Source organism: Lolium rigidum, chromosome 5, assembly GCF_022539505.1.
Source record: "Lolium rigidum isolate FL_2022 chromosome 5, APGP_CSIRO_Lrig_0.1, whole genome shotgun sequence".
Lineage (NCBI taxonomy): Eukaryota > Viridiplantae > Streptophyta > Magnoliopsida > Poales > Poaceae > Lolium > Lolium rigidum.
The window spans coordinates 270451984-270472162 of NC_061512.1; the positions used below are offsets into that span (position 1 = coordinate 270451984).

The 20179-nt window shown below is 43.3% G+C and overlaps 1 protein-coding gene across 1 annotated transcript; it reads left to right on the forward strand.

Annotated features, from left to right (window-relative positions):
* Positions 1-9551: 9551 nt before the first annotated feature.
* Positions 9552-14316, forward strand: LOC124652749 (signal peptidase complex subunit 3B-like). The gene is made up of 6 exons (XM_047191790.1): positions 9552-9721; positions 9874-9921; positions 10038-10100; positions 10649-10702; positions 13471-13557; positions 14024-14316. The coding sequence occupies exons 1-6, from the start codon at positions 9596-9598 to the stop codon at positions 14147-14149; spliced, it is 504 nt and encodes a 167-aa protein (XP_047047746.1). The 5' UTR covers positions 9552-9595; the 3' UTR covers positions 14150-14316.
* The last annotated feature ends 5863 nt before the right edge of the window (positions 14317-20179 follow it).

A 20179-nucleotide genomic window follows, 5' to 3' on the forward strand; every position in this document is an offset into this window, starting at 1 on the left:
AGCAGAAGAGTATTCTTCTCCCCGAAGCAGCAGGTGAAAGAAAGGCTAGGAATTTGCTCGTGTTCTGGGGTTGGTCGGGTCGCCGGAAGAAATGCCTGCGTTTATACGGCACCGGGTCCGTGACGCGAAAGGAAGGAGGGTTGGCGGGCGTCATTACATGCCGAAATGGGTCAGAATTAGCGCTAGGCGCCGCCACCGCGGGAGGGATTAGGTTAGGTTAGGGTTTGGTTGCCTCCGAACCGAAATGGTCGTCGCTTTCGCCGTGGCCGGCCGGCGGATGTGGGCCGGCCAAACGGCCTTGGGACCGACCATGGTCCAGGACAACGCCGCGCTGGGCCGCATATGCCGTCCTCCGCGGGTCTTTCTCACGTTTCCTTTCCTTTTTCTCTTGTCTTCCTCGTCTTCGTCTCATCTCTCATGCATGGGCAGCACTGTGTCTACTCTCCATTTCATCTGCTCTTGCGATTTTTCTTGGTAATAATACTTTTTCTTTACTTTCACAAATAATACTCAGTTTTGAACTTTTTTAAGAACAATACGCCCTCAACGGGGGCAGTGTTTCCGGATTAATACTTATCGGGCAAGGCTAGCCCGACTTATCTGTGTATGACATAGCGGGGGGGAAAAAGCTAACCTAATAGGCCCCACACAAACGTAGCCACCACAACCTCCACCGTCGAGCCGGCCAAGTTACAGCTACGGGAGGTCAGCTGCAGCTTTTGCCGGTGGCCTGTCGAGGTCTTGTTCGACGGGCAGGGCAAGATGTACCCAAACTAGACATTATTTAGTAAAAGGTTGGCAAAATTTTAGATGTATTTTCACTGCATATATTATTATCAATTGGCACGAATAACTGTTCAACAATCTAAACAAAAATGTAACAACACTAGAGAATCTTCAACAATCTAAACAAAAATGTAACAACACTAGAGAATCTTATGAACATTCAACAATATCACATCTCACGCATATCATAAAATCTAAAGATTGGGACAGTCCTACGTAAAATTCGGTCAGTTCGGTCTATTCGGTTACTCAGAACAAAATGACCGAATTGACCAAACTTAATTTGGTCTATAAAATTTTCTACCCAATATTTTATCGATCTTTTCAGATTCGGTCTCGGTCTTTTCGGTTTCGGTCTTCGATCATCGGTTTTTTTCCCACCGTGAGTAGGAACAACATGGCTATCATTGTCAGCTGCATTTTCTAGTTTGGGTGATTGAGAGTGCCCGAGAGAGTTTTTTCTTGGCAGCGAACATAAGAAACCTGTGTGGCCAACACTAGTTAGGTTTCCTCATTTTGCAATGTTGTAACCGGGCGTGGCTCCTCTACAGTTCTTCAATTACTGTACCGGGTACAGTAGTGCAGAGATCTGACGTCCATTTAGATCTAACGAGGCTCAGTACTAACCATAACCGGCAGCGTTTTGTGATGGAAATAATTAGGAACACATTCCCTATGTTTAAGGAGGCGTGGAGGTACTGGACACCAATTGATGGACGTCCGATTTAAATTGACGTTAGATATCACAATTACTGTACCGCTATAGTAATTGAAGAACTGTAGAGGATCCACGCCTGTTGTAACCATGTTCCAAACTATGTATTAGTTTGTGTAATGTTTGTATCTATGTTTTAATAAAAAGGAGAAAAAAATAGAAAAAAATACATCGGGCCGCTGGAGGCACCCCTAGGCGCAAACGGACGCGCGGACAAAAACGACCATTTTCGCGTCCGTGAGGCGACGCAAACGGACGCGCACGGACAATTTGGGCGTCCGAAATGCGTCGCCCCGTTGGAGATGCCCTTAGCCATCTTTCGGGCCTGTAACAAGGTCAGCACGGTGTCATCTCAGTTTCATGCTACGGAGCAACTATAAAAACAAGACAAGATTGTAGCGCCGTCTCCACCTCCTCCTCCACTTCTGCTCTGGTGCTCCTCCCTTCAAAAATTATGGGCGCATCAAATACAAGAACGGTGGAGATCTTCCCATACCTCTTCGTAAGCGGGGGCATGATCGTAACTTCACCAAATCTGACATATATATACAACTTTGTACATGCCCGTATGGCCTGCGTTGTCTTGTAGGAGCGAATCATGTATGTATGGGCGCATCCATGACGTGGGGCGGTAGTTAGGCGGATGAGATTGTTAACTGGTCACATGACCTCTTTTTTTACTAACGCGACGTACAAATACCATATCAATAGACGGGTATACATGGGTTGGATATGGGTTTCGGCGGATCCGTCGTAGAAAAAAAAACTAAATATGACCCCTCAACTTCGGCTATTGAGGAGCACTGAAACAGGGCTCCTCCTCCTCTACAAAGACCGGCACCTCTCCTGTTGCCAGCCTCGTCCACAATCCCTAGAGATGGAAAACTCGATGAAGTTTTCAATAAAAGTACCCGTCTTTTCTACTACCGAATCGGCGCCCGTTTGCTTGCTTTTCGGCAGTTGTCTTAACGAAGATGATATCGTCTAAAATACGTGATCTTCGGCTCTTCGCTCGGCGATGAAATCTCCCTTCCAGCGGCAACGGTGGTGTTGGAAGATTTAATATTTTTTAGACATACGGGTGTTGCTCCGACATATCGATTATGCATCTTTTCTCATGCATGGTTGCCGCGAGGAGAGGACCGCCATCCACATGGTATGTCGGTATCTTTCGCTCACACGCTTTTCGATAGATCTTTCACTGTTAAATTTATCCGTACGAGAATGAATTACAGTACTACAAGCAAGAACTAAGACAGCTGCTAGGAGAAATCCCACCATACAAACCAAAAGTCATCTTGGAGCTTCTAGCTCGATCATCAAACAAAGACAACCGTACAACACGCGACTACTTTTAGCGGAGTTTGCATCTAGCTCGCAGATCTATCTCCCGAAGTTGGATTATGCGCTTACGGTTGGCCGATGAACTCCCGCAACCGTCCAAGAGGGATTCAAGTGTGTCGGCTTCAACCGGATGCCTCCCAAGCCTAAACATCCAAGAAGGAGAATTGTAGATTCGCATTTTAATCTCTAGACTAGTTCTACACATGCTTTTTTTTTTATCATAGCCCATGCTCTTTCCCATGGTCAATACGACTAAGAGTGAGAGTTCATCTCGAGTCCGCTCAGAAAAACCTATAAATAGGGACGCAGATCACACCCACAACAACACACATATTAATTTACGCTCTACCTCATATTACGGGGTGGTCCTGTCTAAGGGACAGATAAAAACTACGGTACTACTGTACTACATCAACCATCGATCGAGTAATGAGATGCAACTCAAAAGTATCATGCATTAAATGAGATAAAAGCCTCTTTTCCAATGAAAACCTGGGGAAATACAGTTGCTCAAATCATTGGCCGATAGAATGGTATACATCACACTAAACGAGATGCAAGTCAGAAATATCATGCATTGCGAAAAAAAGTGTTTCACCAGCATATTCGTGTCACTGTGTTTTATCTTCTTCTTAACGAATGATGTCTCTTTCTTTCTTGGCTAAGTATATCTCATCAGTCCTAACTCAATGCATGTCGACACGTTGCGGATATAATTAAGAAAACTGAGGAAAAATCAATGTACAACGAGCATATCAAGAAAGAACATCAATGATATGAAAACGGGCCGAATTCACTCACGGATGCCCAAGAGTGATATGCAACAGAAAGGAAGATGGGGGCAGGTCGGGACAGGTGGGGGGATTTTCTGGGATACTAGACCAGAAATGCGCGCGTTGCTGCGCCCGCCCACATATATGAAATGATAGAATTCATAGAAAAATATAATATACAATTGAGAAAATCACAAGACAAGAAAATGTGGACAAATAAAGGCTATGAGCGAGAACAAATAAAGTCATTCCATGAAGAAAAACATTCCAGGAAGGTGAAAAACCTCGGAAAGAATGGGCTCCAGCTATTTCTTGTCTTTGTGTGAAAAGCCTTCTCTCTATAGATTTATTTGTAGTGAGAACTGGAAATTTGCAAGGAGAGCGATTTTGTTTTCTTCAGTTCGGTAGGTTCTTTCTCAAAACTTTCAAGTATAGTCTTCAGTTCTGTAATGCCAGATTTGAGATCTTTCACTGAAATACCATCTTTCGGGACTTATTCCTCACCATTAACATCTTGTATTTCCTGTGAAATTTAAAAAAGAAAAGAAATCATAAATATCTAAAAAGGTTTATTCTTGCTTGTAAAAGAAGGGTGGTTGAATTCTTTTCATTTGAACGCAACACAGCAGAGCTCACGCTTCAGACTCCAAAGACGGTAACTGTGATTCAGTTTAGCTTGTCAAGTATCTGAATGTAGTGGGAACTACGAAGAGTGATGAACATGATATTATATGCTGAACTTAAAAAAGAAAGATGAACTTGAAACAGTATCAGGTTTCCACCATACGTCACCATGGTGCCTTTGTGCTTACTAATGATTATCACAACTATAAATTGAAGACATTTCTAATTGAAATTTTATCAATTTTAATGTTCTCACCTAAATAAATTTAGTATCAACGACACAACATTTTGCAGTTCAATTCTAATGTAGCTTCCCGCACCAAGCTGTTTAAGTTTCCTTTTTTGCTTCTTCTGGCCCAAGCCTACAACAACTCTGTTACGGACTAAAAGTACATAGATATAGTAATAAAATGATCATGGTCATGCAACAAAACTAAACAACAATAGTTTATCGATTTCAAATTGCATTTAAATCTTTCCCTTGTGATGTTGATGGTATGAACTCCCTGCATGTTGGTGTACTTAAACAATGCTGAATATAACTGTAAGCTTACTGCTCGATCGAGATATTCCATGCTAATCCTGCAATCCATATATGTTGGCTAGGCTAATTTTCCTAAGCCACTATACAAATGAATTGGACATTTGACTTGAATCTTCATATCAATATAATGAGCCTACGATCTGCAACAAAAAAAAGGAACGAGAACAAAAACAAACCATAAATATCTATTTTAACAGCATCACAAGGATAGTGACAAGGGCATACAATTGTAACAGGAAATTGGGAATCTTTTTGTTTTCCAGGAAAACTGGGGATGGACCTCCAGGAAATGTAGCTATCTAGGAGGTTCAGGATCACATTAGATGCATTTTCCAATTAATACTAATAAAAGTAAGTAATTACTATGTCCGAGGAGGAGAGCATGTGACCGGCAATAGTTCATAATATCCTCGTATAAGATCAGTTATCTATATTTGGAATATGAATGAACATGTGGAAATATCAGAGTATTTTCAGGTTACGATAGTTTTATTCCAGTCTGTACGTGTTGGAGCAGCGACAAACTTGAGAAAATAGTGTGCACACTCCATAAGGTGTTCCCTGGAATTCATAAATGTTTTTTTTGTATGCATTATACCTTCCAAGTATTGAACAGGTATACAAACCAGTCTAGAGTGGGCGGAAATGAGTTCAACTATTGACTGTTAACCTACTTCCATAAACCAAAACTTCCTTGCATCTGTATAACCGTAATTGCCTAATTGGTAAAAGAGACTTACTTGTCATTAAACAATTTACCCGTATGGAGGTGGAATATCCATGGATCATGCCACTATATGACTTTATCCGGTCAAACAACTATGTCTTGTCACTATGATGTTATCCGGTCAAACAACTATGTCTTGTCCATTACCCTGGCTTTGCACAACGCAACAATAATGGAGTTTTATGTCAATACACTAAGCATAACATTTGTCTTGTGACTACATGCCTTATGTACTTCACTTCCTCATAGAAGCCATAGATGACTGTGTAATATGCCCCCACATTCAGGAAGCAAGCTCCTCCTTTCGCCACCACTTGGAGTTTGTCGAGCAACCGCTTGTTCCTGCTAGACTACCATAAGCACTTCAGAACAACGCAATATGACAAGGCATCACGCACAGAGCTTAGATATTTTTATGAAGGATAGATATTAGAGAGAAAATGAAGCAAATCTTTGGGCCATGACATGCAGGTAAATTTAAGAAGCATGAGCTTATACAAACAGAGAAAATCAAAGAAAACATGACTTGACATTCTTGAGGCCAGATGTTTTATGAGGTTTAATCTTGTTTGCCGCAAGGTCGCCAGGAATCACATGGTGTAAATTAGATTAATTTGTGCCACAAAATAACTTGAAAGCAAAAATAGTATACATAATTTATAACTTTCATGTAGTACTACTATTACTCGTACCTGGAAATGGACCACATTATTTAGACAAAGATAATCTACAATGATGAGAAAATTAATTTTTGTATGCTGACACATATTCAACATAAATTTAAGATGCTTAAAGTCTATAGTATATAGCAAATACTTTATTTTCAGTCACTTAATCTGTAGAAGAGAGATAGGAAAATTGGAAGAGAACAGATGATAAAAAATAAAAAGGACATGAGAAATACTACTTAGAGGTCAAAATATAATATTACAAAGTTTGCAGCTGAGGAAAACCTGAATCATGTACTTACCCTGGATTGCTGGAAGTTGGTGCACCGTTGCTACCTTAGCATCCCTCTGAAATTTGATGGAGTGTACATATGGAAGTTATTTGATTTATAAAATGGAAAGAATTGTTAATATTTAAGTTCAGAATTATGAGTTAAACATTGAGATTTGGAACAATAATATAAAATAACTGATTGCCTTTAGAGTTGTAACTTATACCTGGCCGGCCCAGTTAGTGAGTGGGGGCCACCTTAAAGCAATTGGGCTGGCCCAATAAGTAAATGGGTTGGCCCAATAAAAGTGGGTCCCACACTACAGTAAGTGGGCAGGCCTAGTAAGTTGTAGGACCCTAGTCGTTTGACTAGTCAACTTGCATTCTCGGCCAACCAAGTTAGGCTTATGAGAAGGCACATTAAATTTTATGAGCCTAAAATCTTATATCAATGATATACACAATTACATACACGAATAAAATAACTAGAAAATTACAAAGCAATTAATGTGCCCAAATAAAAAATTACATATAATCATGAAGGGCTTCTATTAGCATCATCAATAACACGCTGATATTTGGCAATCGCCTTGATTGAATCTTGTGTACTCTTTGTCAACATATCAGATATAGATCTTAAAGCAGCAACCCCATGTCTTTCATACAGTACAACCTTGAGATATTTACTGTTTGATAAAAGGAATGGTCTAGGTTGACGGCTATGAGAGGATGCATCAGAAGAAAGATCAAAACTTTTTGTGGGTCTCTCTACTGATGAAGATTGCTTCATCACAATTGCATTCTGATAACAATGCAAAAAGAGTTAAACGATGAACTATGATAACATGTATTAAGCATTATCGATATGAGATAGTCACAAGTACTAAGCTACGTACTTACATTATATCGTTGCATAGGGTCACCACGAAACCTTTTGTGCCCTCTATGTTCTACTAAGGACTTCTTCATTACAATCGCATTCTAATAATATTGCAAACATAGTTACAACAGTGAACTATTCAAACATGTATTATGCAATGTAGATATAAGATAATAAAAAGTTGTATAAATAAGCACAAGACAATGTATGGAACTTGTACTAAGCACATACTTACATCATAATGTTGATCAGTGTCGCTACAGATCCTTTTTTGGCGACTATCTTCTAATGATGACTGCTTCATTACAATCGCATTCGGTAATATTGCAAACATAGTTACAACAATTAACTATTCAAACATGTATTATGCAATGTAGAGATCGGATAACAACATGTAGCGAAATAAGCACAAGATAAGATATGATACATGTACTAAGCACATACTCGGCTCGCTGCAGGTTCTTCTCTTCGTGTACTAGTCGTGGTCGACATGCCTGTCATTTCAGGTCCATCCATCAGGTGAAATGCTAATCCTTCTGCTCCATTGTCCTTAGTATGTGTTTAGATATCACATTTAAGACCAAATCAGATGGTTTCAAATAACAAAAAACTTGAGCTGCCAAATGAATAAGCTAATATTTACCAGATATCAGATTAAAACCAACTAGATGTTGCTTTGCATGAGATAAGAATTTCATATATTCAGATTTAGAGTAGCTAATGAATATAACTATAATGCCAAATGTCAGGTTCAAATCACCTCCGCAGTTGCTCCAAGACAAGCATATCAAATAGACAGAAACATAGTAAAGCGTGAATGGCATTGCTATGGCAGGATTCTATGTGTTCATCTCTTGTATAAGGAACAATGCATATAGGTTATAGATAATAACGAAAGTAAACTACCAAAATTACCAACCAAGAACTCAGATTCCAACCTTCCCTAGCGTCCCCGGTGTTAATGTTGGATGTTCTAATAAGCGGTTTGCATGATCAATCCCTAGGAAAAATAACATTGACAAGTTAGTCTACGATAATACAAAGACCAGACATGCACGCAACAATAACTATACAAGCTGTGCGACAGGAGCATTCATGGAAAAAAATATAGCATGGGAGTTTCTTTGGGGTTTCTTTGTCCAACTCCAGGACCCATTCTTCCAACTTCAACTTTACCTCGGGAGAGCACAAGGATTCCATTTCCTGAGAAGTTGAGCTACCCTATTCCACACCATCTAAACATTACTCCATATTAGTCTCCTAAGAAATAGTTACGTCGGCATTTTCCAAGCATTCCACATAACAACAGAAGAAATCATATTAATAGCACATTTTCCCTTGTTACTTACCCACAATCTCTGCACATTGTTATAACTACCACCAACGATTGCTTTAACAATGTCAAAAATACCACCCGGAATTAGCTATAAAACATCAGAGCTAAAGCATAGATGTTCCACAGTTTCATTCTCGGCACATAAAAGACAGCTAGTGTCACTAACATGCTCAGGTTTCGCTAGATTTGGAAGCATACCGTTAGGCTACCAATTCGTGCTTTGCAGCCATATTCGTGCCACGGTGTTCTAGCTCGCTGTCATTTCTTAGTGAAGGCTATCTCACCCCCTCACTACTGAATTCATGTCCATAGTTTACATGTATAATTAAGAAAATTGAGCCCAAACCAATATTGAACGAGCAATATGAAAAGAGAACACCGAGGAAACGGAAAGGGACCATATTCACTCGTCGATGCCAAATTTCCTCACCATCTTGTATCGATTTTTGTAACTTACACATTCGTCACCGAATAACGGAATAAGCTCACTCCAGATCAGCTAACTACAGATTTGCAATTATTTCTAGCTCATTTTTCCAATTCTTTTTTCTCTTCGGAATATTTACCAAATTCAGATTTTCAGCTACAAGCCTATAAGGCCCTCACGAATATGATCTACAGTAGTTTCCTTGGGCTGGATAACAGGCCGGTGCCTATTGTTTTTTTTTAACAAAGTACAACCACAGCTCGGCCATCTTTAATTCCCGTGACGTGCTGCGACCAATCAACGTGTGCCACGTCACATTCACTACCCTCGCCGACGTGTGGGTCCCGTACATCAACTCGAGGGACATCCGTCTTTCTCCAAACATCACAACAGAAAAGTAGCCCGAGAAAAAAAAACACACTCTGAACGGAAGTCGCCGGCGCCGCCGCGGAGCAGCAGCGCAAGCAGCAGCGAGGTCCGGCGATCTCTGCGGCGCGAGGATGCATTCGTTCGGGCACCGCGCGAACGCCGTGGCGACGTTCGCGGTGACGATACTGGCGGCCATGTGCTTCGCCGCCTCCTTCTCCGACAGCTTCAACTCCCCCACCCCCACCGCCTCCGTCAAGGTACCGTCCCCGTGACGCCGCGCTCGATCTCGGCCCGCCGCCCCTACGAGCGCGGCCGGCTCGATCTGCCCGTGGAACTCTTACTCGATTAGTTCGTCGCCGATTCGTCTCCTGACTCACGCGATCTGTCTGTGCTGTCTGAACTTGCGCAGATCCTGAACATCAACTGGTTCCAGAAAGAGGCCAACGCCAACGACGAGGTACCCATTCCCTTGTCTCCTGACGCGAAATTAGTAGCGAAACCAACACGAGATTACCTTTCTGGGATGTGACAAATTCTGACAGATACTTTGTTCTACGGTTCGTTCCCATTCAGGTTAGCATGACGCTCAACATCTCGGCCGACCTTTCGTCTCTCTTCACGTGGAACACAAAACAGGTAATGTGTATTGCTGGCACAACTATCCCTTTCCCCCTAAATGTTCACTGGTTCACATCGTTGTGAAATCAAATAGAGGCGATGCCTGTTCTAGAAAAGTTTCTATGCCCATGCTGGAAAGTATGGTATGAGCTTGAGGTTGAACGCATTTCTTTCCCCGACGAGATAGCAAGGTTAGATAGGGATATAAGGTTGAAGGCCTGAAGTCAGCTTATGACCCCATTACGACAGTGAAATTTTCTGTACTGTAGGTGAAAATAAATTCAAGTCTGTAAAAGCATCAGAAATAGTATCTCTTTAAGTGGGTGAAGTGCAAATGAAAATTATCTCTATATTTATAGCTATCTCAGATGTTGGATGATCTTGTGCCAGTGGAAACTAAAAGGGTGTTTGTTGCCTGTAAATAAATTCTGATTTAGGGTCCTTAAACTAACATGCAAATAAAGTTTGAATGTATGCTCATCTTTTGATTTTGGGATAAAGCTGAGAATGTTTCCCTGCTTCTGATTTGCTAAATCACTTGTTGCTACTTTTGTGAATGGTTGTAGGTTTTTGTTTTTGTGGCAGCTGAATACGAGACTCCACAAAATGCGTTGAATCAAGTAAGTTTATCGATGATTGTTCTTGAATCGTAGTGTATGTTTTCAAATATGACGCATGATTTTATTCCTTCTGTATAAAAGCTGAAATGTTGATAACTCTTTTGAACATCACTCCTGCATGGGAGAGAGATTGTATACACTGTCGCATGTTTCTGTTTTAAGATTGTTCACCTAAATTAGTAGTACCTTTACGTAAGTGGTAAGTTCTGCTGAAGAAAACCTACCCACCTATGATATAACAAGGAAAATTTATTTCAGTGCCAACCACTACCATGTTATGTTGTTGGCACCAGTAATCTCATATGACTGTGTGGGCCAGCATGTATGCTTACATCAATGCAAATCTGCAGCGATGGGTAGTTAAGGCAAAAAGCTTTCGCTGGTCACAGTGCCGCAATTTCATACAGGTGCCATATACTTGTGGCTTTGCAGTGTTGGAACATAACTTCTTTCTTTGTCTTCTGTTCAACAGAGTGCAAGCATAGGGTAGAGAGGCTTATATAGTTGATGGTTTTGGAAACTGAATTTAACTAGCTGTATGGTTACACTGAACCTTGTTACCTTGTTTAGGTATACAGTAGTAGAGGTCCGAACTAATAATTTTCTTCTGTTCATTTTGGAGCCTAGTTACAGCTCAGCAGCAATTCATGGTAGTGGTTGCCACCAGTCCACAAAACTAAAAATCAGTCGGATTGGGCCGAGTTGAGCTCATTTACTATGCATGTTTATCATCAATTCCGAGGAATCATTTTGAAGCACTGTGCTAGAATGTATCATGATGAGCTAAATTGTCTAAATTCAGCCTCAGGTCACTTGGAACTATCCTTGGTGAAACAAACCAAGAAATTATTAGTAGCACCTTTAGGAAAGTGGTAAGTCCTGCTGAGGAAAACTTGCCCAGTTATAATGAAACCAAGATAATTTATTTCTGTTCTCGGTGCCCACAACAACCATGTTGTGGTGGCACCAGTAATCTAGTATGATTCTGTAGGCCAGTATGCGTGCTCACATGAATGCAACTCTGCAACAATGGGTGGTTAGAGCACAAAGCTTCTGCTCGTCACAGTACTGCAATTCCATACAGCTGAAACATATTTGTGGCTTTCAGTGTTCGAAACTAACTTCTTTCTTAGACTTCTGTTCAGCGTAGAGTTCAAGCATAGGGTACATGCATATAATAGTTGATGGTTTTTGAAACTGAATTTAACTAGCTGTAGAGTTGCACTAAATATTGTAACCTTGTTCAATTATACAGTAGGAGAGGTACGAACTAATAGTTTTCTTCTGTTCAATTTGGGCCTAGTTACTGATAACCAGCCAGTGGTGGTAGTACTGGTTATGACCAGTCCAGAAAATTCAAAATCAGTCGAATTCGGCATAGTTTAGCTTATTTTTGTTCATGCTTATCAACAATTCTGATGTTTCATTTTGAAGCACTCTACTACATAGTATCATGATGGGTTAATTTATCTAAATGTTAGCCTCAAACCAATTGAAATATCCTTACTAAAGAAACCAAGACTACCAGTTTTGCTTATAGATGACTGCCTTTTTATTGCACCACAGATTTGCCATCTGCTTGAATTCGAGACTTAGATAAACTAAAGTTGTAGCAGCCATATGTTTATAAATGAAGTATAAACTGCAGAGATGCTGAAGTTCGCCAAATTAATTTTAAATGTTTCCTATCAGAGCTAGGTGAAATAAGCTTGGTCAAAATCTTGATAAAGATAGTTTAGTAGATTAGATCAATGAACCCAAAGTATAGTTACCCAAATGATTGTGTGGGCTAGTATGTGTACTCATATACTTAATGCAAACTTGCAAGTTACAACAACTGAGTAGTCATGACACAAAGCTGCTGTTGGCCAACAGACCAACAGTTCCAGTCAATTGGCATGTACCTCTGTCGCTTGCAGTAGTAGCAAATAACCTCCTTGTTCTCCTCTTCATCATGTAACGGGCGTATAGGTAGATGCCTATATATATTTATGGGTTCGGAAGCTGAATTTAACTTGCTGTATGGCTATACTAAACTTGCTTTGTGTAGTTACACTAAGATTTTTCATTCGAATCCTAGGTAATCAGTCGGTACTGGTTACTGCCCCACGAAAACTCAACAATGGGGCTAGCTAAAATTCAGAAACTTCCAAATTTCACTGAAGTTTAGCTCAAATGCTCAATTGTGATGATTGATTTTGGACATTCCAATAAAATATGATGATGTGCTAAACTATCTATACTCAGCCTGAAACAACTTGAACACTTCCTGAATGAAGTAAGCTATGATGATCAGTTTTATGTATGCTGCTGGTTGGCTTTTGGGTGCACCACTGATTTTACATTTTCTTCTGGGATTCTGAAGTTAGATGAACTGTGAAGAACATATTGGCCAAATTAGTTGAAATGTGTTTTACCAAAGGCAGGTGAAGTAAGCTTGGTCAAAATCAGCATCAGTTATTGATAAAAGTACATTTGTAGATTTGCATCAACAAAACTAACATATTTATTGTATGGCCTGCTGCTGTTTGTTTTCTACCGTGATAAGAACTTTTGGTGTGTTATTCATGAGAATATATTATGTAGTTGTATACATGAGATATCTTTAACAAAAAGAAGGCCTACTATTTTACCTACTTCAGTTATTATGATATTAGTTCTGTATTAATTACGGAGTCATTTTCCTATAGTCTACTTCAGTTATATCGTGTAACTCCAGTTATCTTCTTCCAGTTATAATGGCAATGACTGTTTGGTCTATATCACAGGTTTCCCTTTGGGATGGAATTATACCTTCAAAGGAGCACGCCAAGTTCTTGATCCATACCACAAACAAGTACAGATTTATTGACCAGGCAAGCACTTTACCTTGGTTGACTGTTAGTTTGATGCAAATCATCTAATGCGATTGTGACTTAATTCTGAAGGCAAGGAATACTTGTTAAGGGAAAAGAAATCCATGGATCCATGTACTGTACCCCATTCCCAACCCCACCATGTTAATAAAATGCTTGACACGTTGAACAGATTATCCACTGAAATGTCTATTTCTGCTTAAAATGGTTTACCGGTGCATGCATTATTCACTTCAATGCTTAATGGCGTGGATCTTGCTGGTGCAATACTGTAATGTACATCCAGACCACAGTTGATTGCAAATATCTCCTTTTTAGTTTTTGGATACCTAAGCCAACGTATGTTATACTTACATGTTCACAAGTTCATTTTGCATACTCGACATAGGACACAACACTTCCATCTGATGATTCCTCTGAATCTCCACCTGCATGGCTGATTTAAATCCAATGCATTTATTTGCAGGGAAGCAACTTGAAAGGCAAGGACTTCAACCTGACGATGCACTGGCACATCATGCCAAAGACGGGCAAGATGTTTGCAGACAAGATCGTCATGACAGGGTACCGTCTCCCAGAGCAGTACAGATAGACCAACAGCTAGCCCTATGTATGCATGGAAGCTGTTGTATGCAAAATGCAGGATGGACTAGTGCTGAGCCTTCTTCCTGTCCTAATCTTAGTGGACTTGTAAACTCACTCATGAGCTTGTATTCTAGACTGAAACCGTGCGAAACATAGTCACATTAACCGTTGAAAGCCAACTTTTTTGGAAGCACACTGTCTCTGCTGCGAAGCGCCCCGAATTTTTCATGCTTGCTGTATGCACTGCCCCGAATTTTTTTGGAAACAACTGATCTCTTCTGCTAATATTGGCGTATTCAAACGTGGGCTGGGCTGCCCATGCCCACGTTTGACTGTACTGTAGTCTGTAACCTGTAGTCCTTTTTTTTTGTGTAGTCCTTTTTTTTGGGGCGACGCTGAGCGTCGGTCGCCTGAAAAAGAGACAAAAAATGGGTTGTCCTCCGCTCCGTCCGGTCAAGATCCGACATCCAGAATCAACCGTAATGTAACTTTTATGTTTTGCTCCCTAGTTTTTGAAAACTCAACCCGTAGTCCTTCTCTTTCCCTTTGGGCTCGACATCCTTAATATTTACAACAAAAATACCACCCGACGACGGATCTAAAATCCTCACCCCGCTTACAAAAAAAAACTATTACAACAAAATATTCACAACAAAATTTCAAAATGTAAATGTTATAAAAAGTGGATAATTAACAACTATTTTTCTACATGTTGGTTTACAACAAAAATTGAGAACAATTACAATAAAAAACCAAAAGCTATAACAACAAAAAACATGTGTTCGTGACTATGAAAAATTGGTTAAACAATAACACATTTTCTATATATTTAATTACAATAAAAATCACCAACTATTTTACCAAAAATTATAGGCGATTACAACAAAGCAATTTATGGCAAACGCCCAGGTAAACATTACAACATTTCTTTATAAATTTTATACATAATTGTTACAAAACTAACGAACGTATACAACATCTCTACGTGCGGCATGACGAAGCTAGAGATCGAGGTAGACGAACCAAGACAAGCAGGTGTAACATTTGTGTCAACGTAATAAATCTCCAATGCTAAAAAATAATAAAGCTAAATTAAGCTACCACCTAACTAGCTAAGCAAGCACGGATGGATGAAGTGCATCTCGAAATCGTTAGAAAAAGGCCGACCTTCGCGAAAGGAAGATAACTCACTCCGCACGCGACAAGTGGTGCGCCGGTTCTAGAAAATTCCTGGGAAGTGGTCTCCCTGCTCGCCACGTGTCGCAATGTGGGGATGAGGGAGGAGAGATGGCTTTTCATTTTATTTTCTAGATTCGTTTTTTCAAAATGAAATATTTTGAGAACCGTGGACTTACGAACCGTTTTCATTTTTGAGATACTCGCGTCGAGATCTTCAAAACTAGATCCCATGTTGATAGGTTTTAGCATACTTTTTTCCGTACTTCCAATACTAGTATTGTTGTACTCGTGGTGTGTACGTAACTATACTCGTGCTTTAACTGATAAGTATTTCTGTTTTTAGTGTATTTGATGCAGTTTTTCCCTTTACTCAGTACTTACTCGTGTGCGCTACTGTACCTGTGTTTCTGTACCTATACTTTCTCGTGTGCGCGACTGTACTTCTGTACATGTAGTGCGCGACTGAATCGCTCGTGTGGGCGACTGTACTCGCTCGTCTGCTCGACTGTATTTGCTCGTATGCGTGACTGTAGTCGCTCGTCTGTGTGGTTGCACTCGTACTCGCTCGTATGTGTAGCTATACTCGCTCATATATGCGACTACTTATACTCATGATATATATGTACCTCTGTTTTAAAAGTAAAAAATACAAACTGATATGCACTTTGCACGTGGTAGCTAGCTAATTTCATCAAACATACAGCACTAGCTAAGCTAGCTAGGCAGGTGGTGGATTTGTACATGCAGCAGCGTACGTAGTTGTTGCCTCCTCGCATCTGGAGCTCGAGCACGCGCTCGGTTGGAACGCGCTCCGGAGAGACCGGACGTACGCGCGGATATCTTTTCCGTACTCGCTCGCGGACGTTCTTTGTTTCAGGGCTGAGGGCATCTCCAACCGGACGATCCAAACGGACGTACTGGGCCATCTGTTTTGGGCCGTTTGGGTGGCCGAACGGATACCCGGACAGCGCCCCGCGTCCGCGTGTCCGTTTGGGTCGCACGCTGCGCCCAACGAGCGGACGCACCGCATATGTAATTAAAATAACAAAAATAAAAATAAAAAAGGAAAACAGCCAAAAATAACATTAAACTAGTGGTTAATTAAACTTAGCCCTATTTTGGGCAATTTTTACACAAAAGAAAGCCCTATATGGGTTTTAAACTAAAAAAAAAGAAACCCTAGACAGGGTTTGCGAGCACGATGGCCACCGGCAGTACTACCCCCAGTAGTACTCGATGACGACGACGCCCCCCGGCGGCGACGCGCTGTTCCGGCTCGACACGCCGGAGGGCACCGGGGACTCCGGCCAGGGCTCCCACTGCGCCCTTTCCCAGGCGGAGTGCGCGTTCGGCGGGCTCGCCGGCCTGCGTAGCCGTGCCCTCCGCGCGGACTCCTCCGGAGCTCGCTCCTCCGCCGCGGCCTGCGTGGCCGGCGCTCCTCCTCCGCCGCGGCCTGCGTGGCCGGGCGCTCCTCCTCCGCCGGGCGCGCGGCCCGGCGCTCCTCCTCCTCCCGGAGCGCCGCCCGACGCGTAGCCTCCTCCCGACGGCGCGCCGGCTCGAGGAAGGCCCACGCGTCCGCCCGGGCGTCCTCCCCGGGCCTTCCCGGCCGCCTCCTCCAACGCGGAGGTGCGCAACGCCTCGGCGAGGTGCGGCCATTTGGCCGGCTCGTCGAGGTCCTGCCGCTCGCGGGACGGCGCGAGCGCCGCCCGCAGCCCGGGTCGTTCTCCTCCTCCCGGGGCTGCGACCGCGGCTGGGCCGGGGCGCGGGCTCGTTGATGTAGAGGCCGCCGGGCGGCGGCCAGCCCGCCTAGCGAGTGTGCTCGGCCGCGCGCGAGGCCGCGCCGTCGCGGATGTGAAGCATGTGCGCCGGCGCGCATCGTGCTCCACCTCGAACCACAAGTCCCGGTTGGGACTTGCGTCGCCGTACGCGGGGTCGTGCTCGGAGGTCCACCGGCAGCCGAGCGCGGCACCTCCGGGATCTCGGCGTAGCGGGCGCGGCCGGAGCTCGGGATGGGCGGCACCGAACCCGATCCGGGCTCAGGTGCCGCCCGTGGGGAGGTGCACGTCCCCCACGCGCATTGGGACGCCGGCGTCCCGGAACATTTGCGCCACCGCTACGGTGACGTAGATCCGCTCGCGTCTGGGAGGCGCCGGCGGCCCCATTGCGAACGCCGGCGGCGCGACTTGCCGGCTGCTGCCGGCCTCGTGGTCGTTCGCGGACGGCTCGAACTCGCGCTTCGGGGCCATGGCGGCGCGGAAGCCTCGAGCTCGCGCGTGCGGCCGGAGTGGAAAGTGGGGACCGGATAGGGACAGTTCCTTCCCCGGTCCACATTTAATAGGACCGGGGCACCGACAGTGGGCCAGCCACGCGGACAGGGCGGACACGCGAGGACGCCGCGTGCCATCCGCGGCCACGCAAACCCGGCCCGGATTTGAGCCGGGTTTGCGTCTGCTCCGGACGCCGCGGCCGTCCGCTTTTGCGGTGCGTCCCCGCGTTGGGCCGGGTTTTTGTCCGGCTGGACTCATCCGGACGCGCGAGCGCGGGATGGGTCGCCCCGTTGGAGATGCCCTGACACCCGTTGGCTTCTTGTATGTTTCGTGGGAGGATGTTTTCCTTCATGAAAGTTGGACTCTAGCTAGTGGTACCCAGTGCATCTGCTTGTAGTATGGTGCTGGCTGCTTTGCTTACATGGGCTGTACTGGCTATTTTGATTGCATGGGCTAAAATCGCAGCAGGGCGTGTTTATGGGCTAATGGGCCTGTACGAAAAAAACTACGTTGGCACGCAATCGATCGCCCGAAAGCAAGCGTTTTCGTTTTTTTTTTGAGATGTGTAACCTATACTCTATGTTCACTTAATCCTGACGCGTCCGATTCAGAGACAAATAGCAGCACTAGGTGCATGCATGTGTCGTCTGACTGACGATGTGAATTATTCATTGATTGCTCGTCCATGCTAGCTCCAGCAGCAACACGGGACATCCTTCACCGCTGGCACGGTTGGACGCGATTTTCGATACGGTGCTAGGTCATCGAGCTACTCCTACATTAAATTTACCTCCTAATAAAGATGCAATACTTTCCTAGTACTATATATCGGGTTGATATTTATCTTAATATATATTTTGATTGTCTTAATTAAGTAAAGATGTTGTCCTGCAGACTGTCAAATGTTGGGTGCTCTAGTAAACTCGTAAAAATCTCCGGAGTATGTCGTATAAGCTCCACACTGCGGATAAGTGAGTGAGAAGATAGACCCCTCGCACACTACTCCTCTGCCTCCCACCTCGCCGCGTTGCAGGTTACGGGAGTCTCGCCGAGCCGAGCATTTTTTTGTAATTCAATAAATTAATCATGTTATTAATTACGAGTCATTAACGGACGCATTAACACAATCGTTTTGTTCCGGATTTTATGGATCATGGTTGTGCCGACTCGGATGTGGGCTGCGCCCCACGACCTTCCTGAACCACAATATATAAACTCGGATGCAAACCCTAACCTGCACGACACATATGCGTCTACTCACCTTGCGCTCCTACCATCGTCTTCCTCATCCCGCCTTCGGCTTGCACCGATAGACGGAACAGTAGGTATCTCGAAGGCGATCATATTTTGGGGAGCGCTTACGCCTGACTACTACTAACACGCTGTTGTCAGATGACGAGTTCTCGAACGATGACTTTTCCCGGATGTCAACGACCTCTTCGACAATCTGAACATGGGCACACCAGTGCTCATTGTCCCTGCTGCTGCTGCCACAGCCAATATCAACGCTGCCTCGTATATGTTTTTTGTCTCTCTTATTACACTCTTTACTAGAATTTCTAGTTCTAATATTTATGGTACATTCGATCTGTTTATCTTGTTTAGATGTGATTTGATCATCTACTCTGTTCATCTACTCTACTAGCCTGCATGATTAGTTTCCTTGCTGTTTCTGTAGTTATAATTTATCAATTGTTTATCCAAATTAAATTATATAGTATTTTACTTATATATTCAACAAATCAGAACTAGGCCCATCAAATTATTGATCCCTTGGTGAAACGACCATGGAAAGCCTGCCAAAGCGCTCCGCAAACGCCATGTACTTATCTTGTGCTACAAAAACGTAAGAAGGTTCAGTGGCAACAACTGTTGAACACCTTTTTTAAAATTGTTCTAAGCTAGATCTGTGCATCTGTAATGTCCTTAGAATATTTCGTTATGTAGAGGCTAGATGTAATTGCTATCATCGTGATATCAGTATATTTTTTCTGTTACAAAAAAGTTAGACCCATGAAAAATAGAATTACGCTAGCCACTGAAAGCTAGCATGTTGGGACCGCGGACGGACGTACCCTAGGCTGTCGGCGTCAAAGAAAATCTTGTAGGATAGATAATCGCAAAATTTGATCAACTAAACGAGTAATATTACATGGGTATCCAACAAAAAGCATACACGCATGTATTCTTTCTCTAAGCTAGATATGCATTGGCCCCTGAGAAGTAAATAACAGAGCATATATAAAATTAGTATATTATATGTCAGCTACAATGTTGTGGCCGGGGGCGCCAGGGGCTGAGCAGGCCAGAGTGGCCAATCTGCTGAACTGCCGACAGGGCACCCTTCCCTTCAACTACCTGGGCTTCCCTATGTGCGATCGCAGGATCACTATGGCTGAGATGGAACCATTGGTGAACTCGGTTGCCCTCAAGATGGAACCCTGGCAAGGCAGGTTCATGTCGTCTGCTGCCCGCTTAACGCTGATCAACGCTTGTCTGTCAAACCTTCCGATATATTCTATGGGCCTGTTCCTCCTCACGGATGGTACTCATGAGGGCTTTGACAGACACTGGGAGGGTCAAGGAAACAA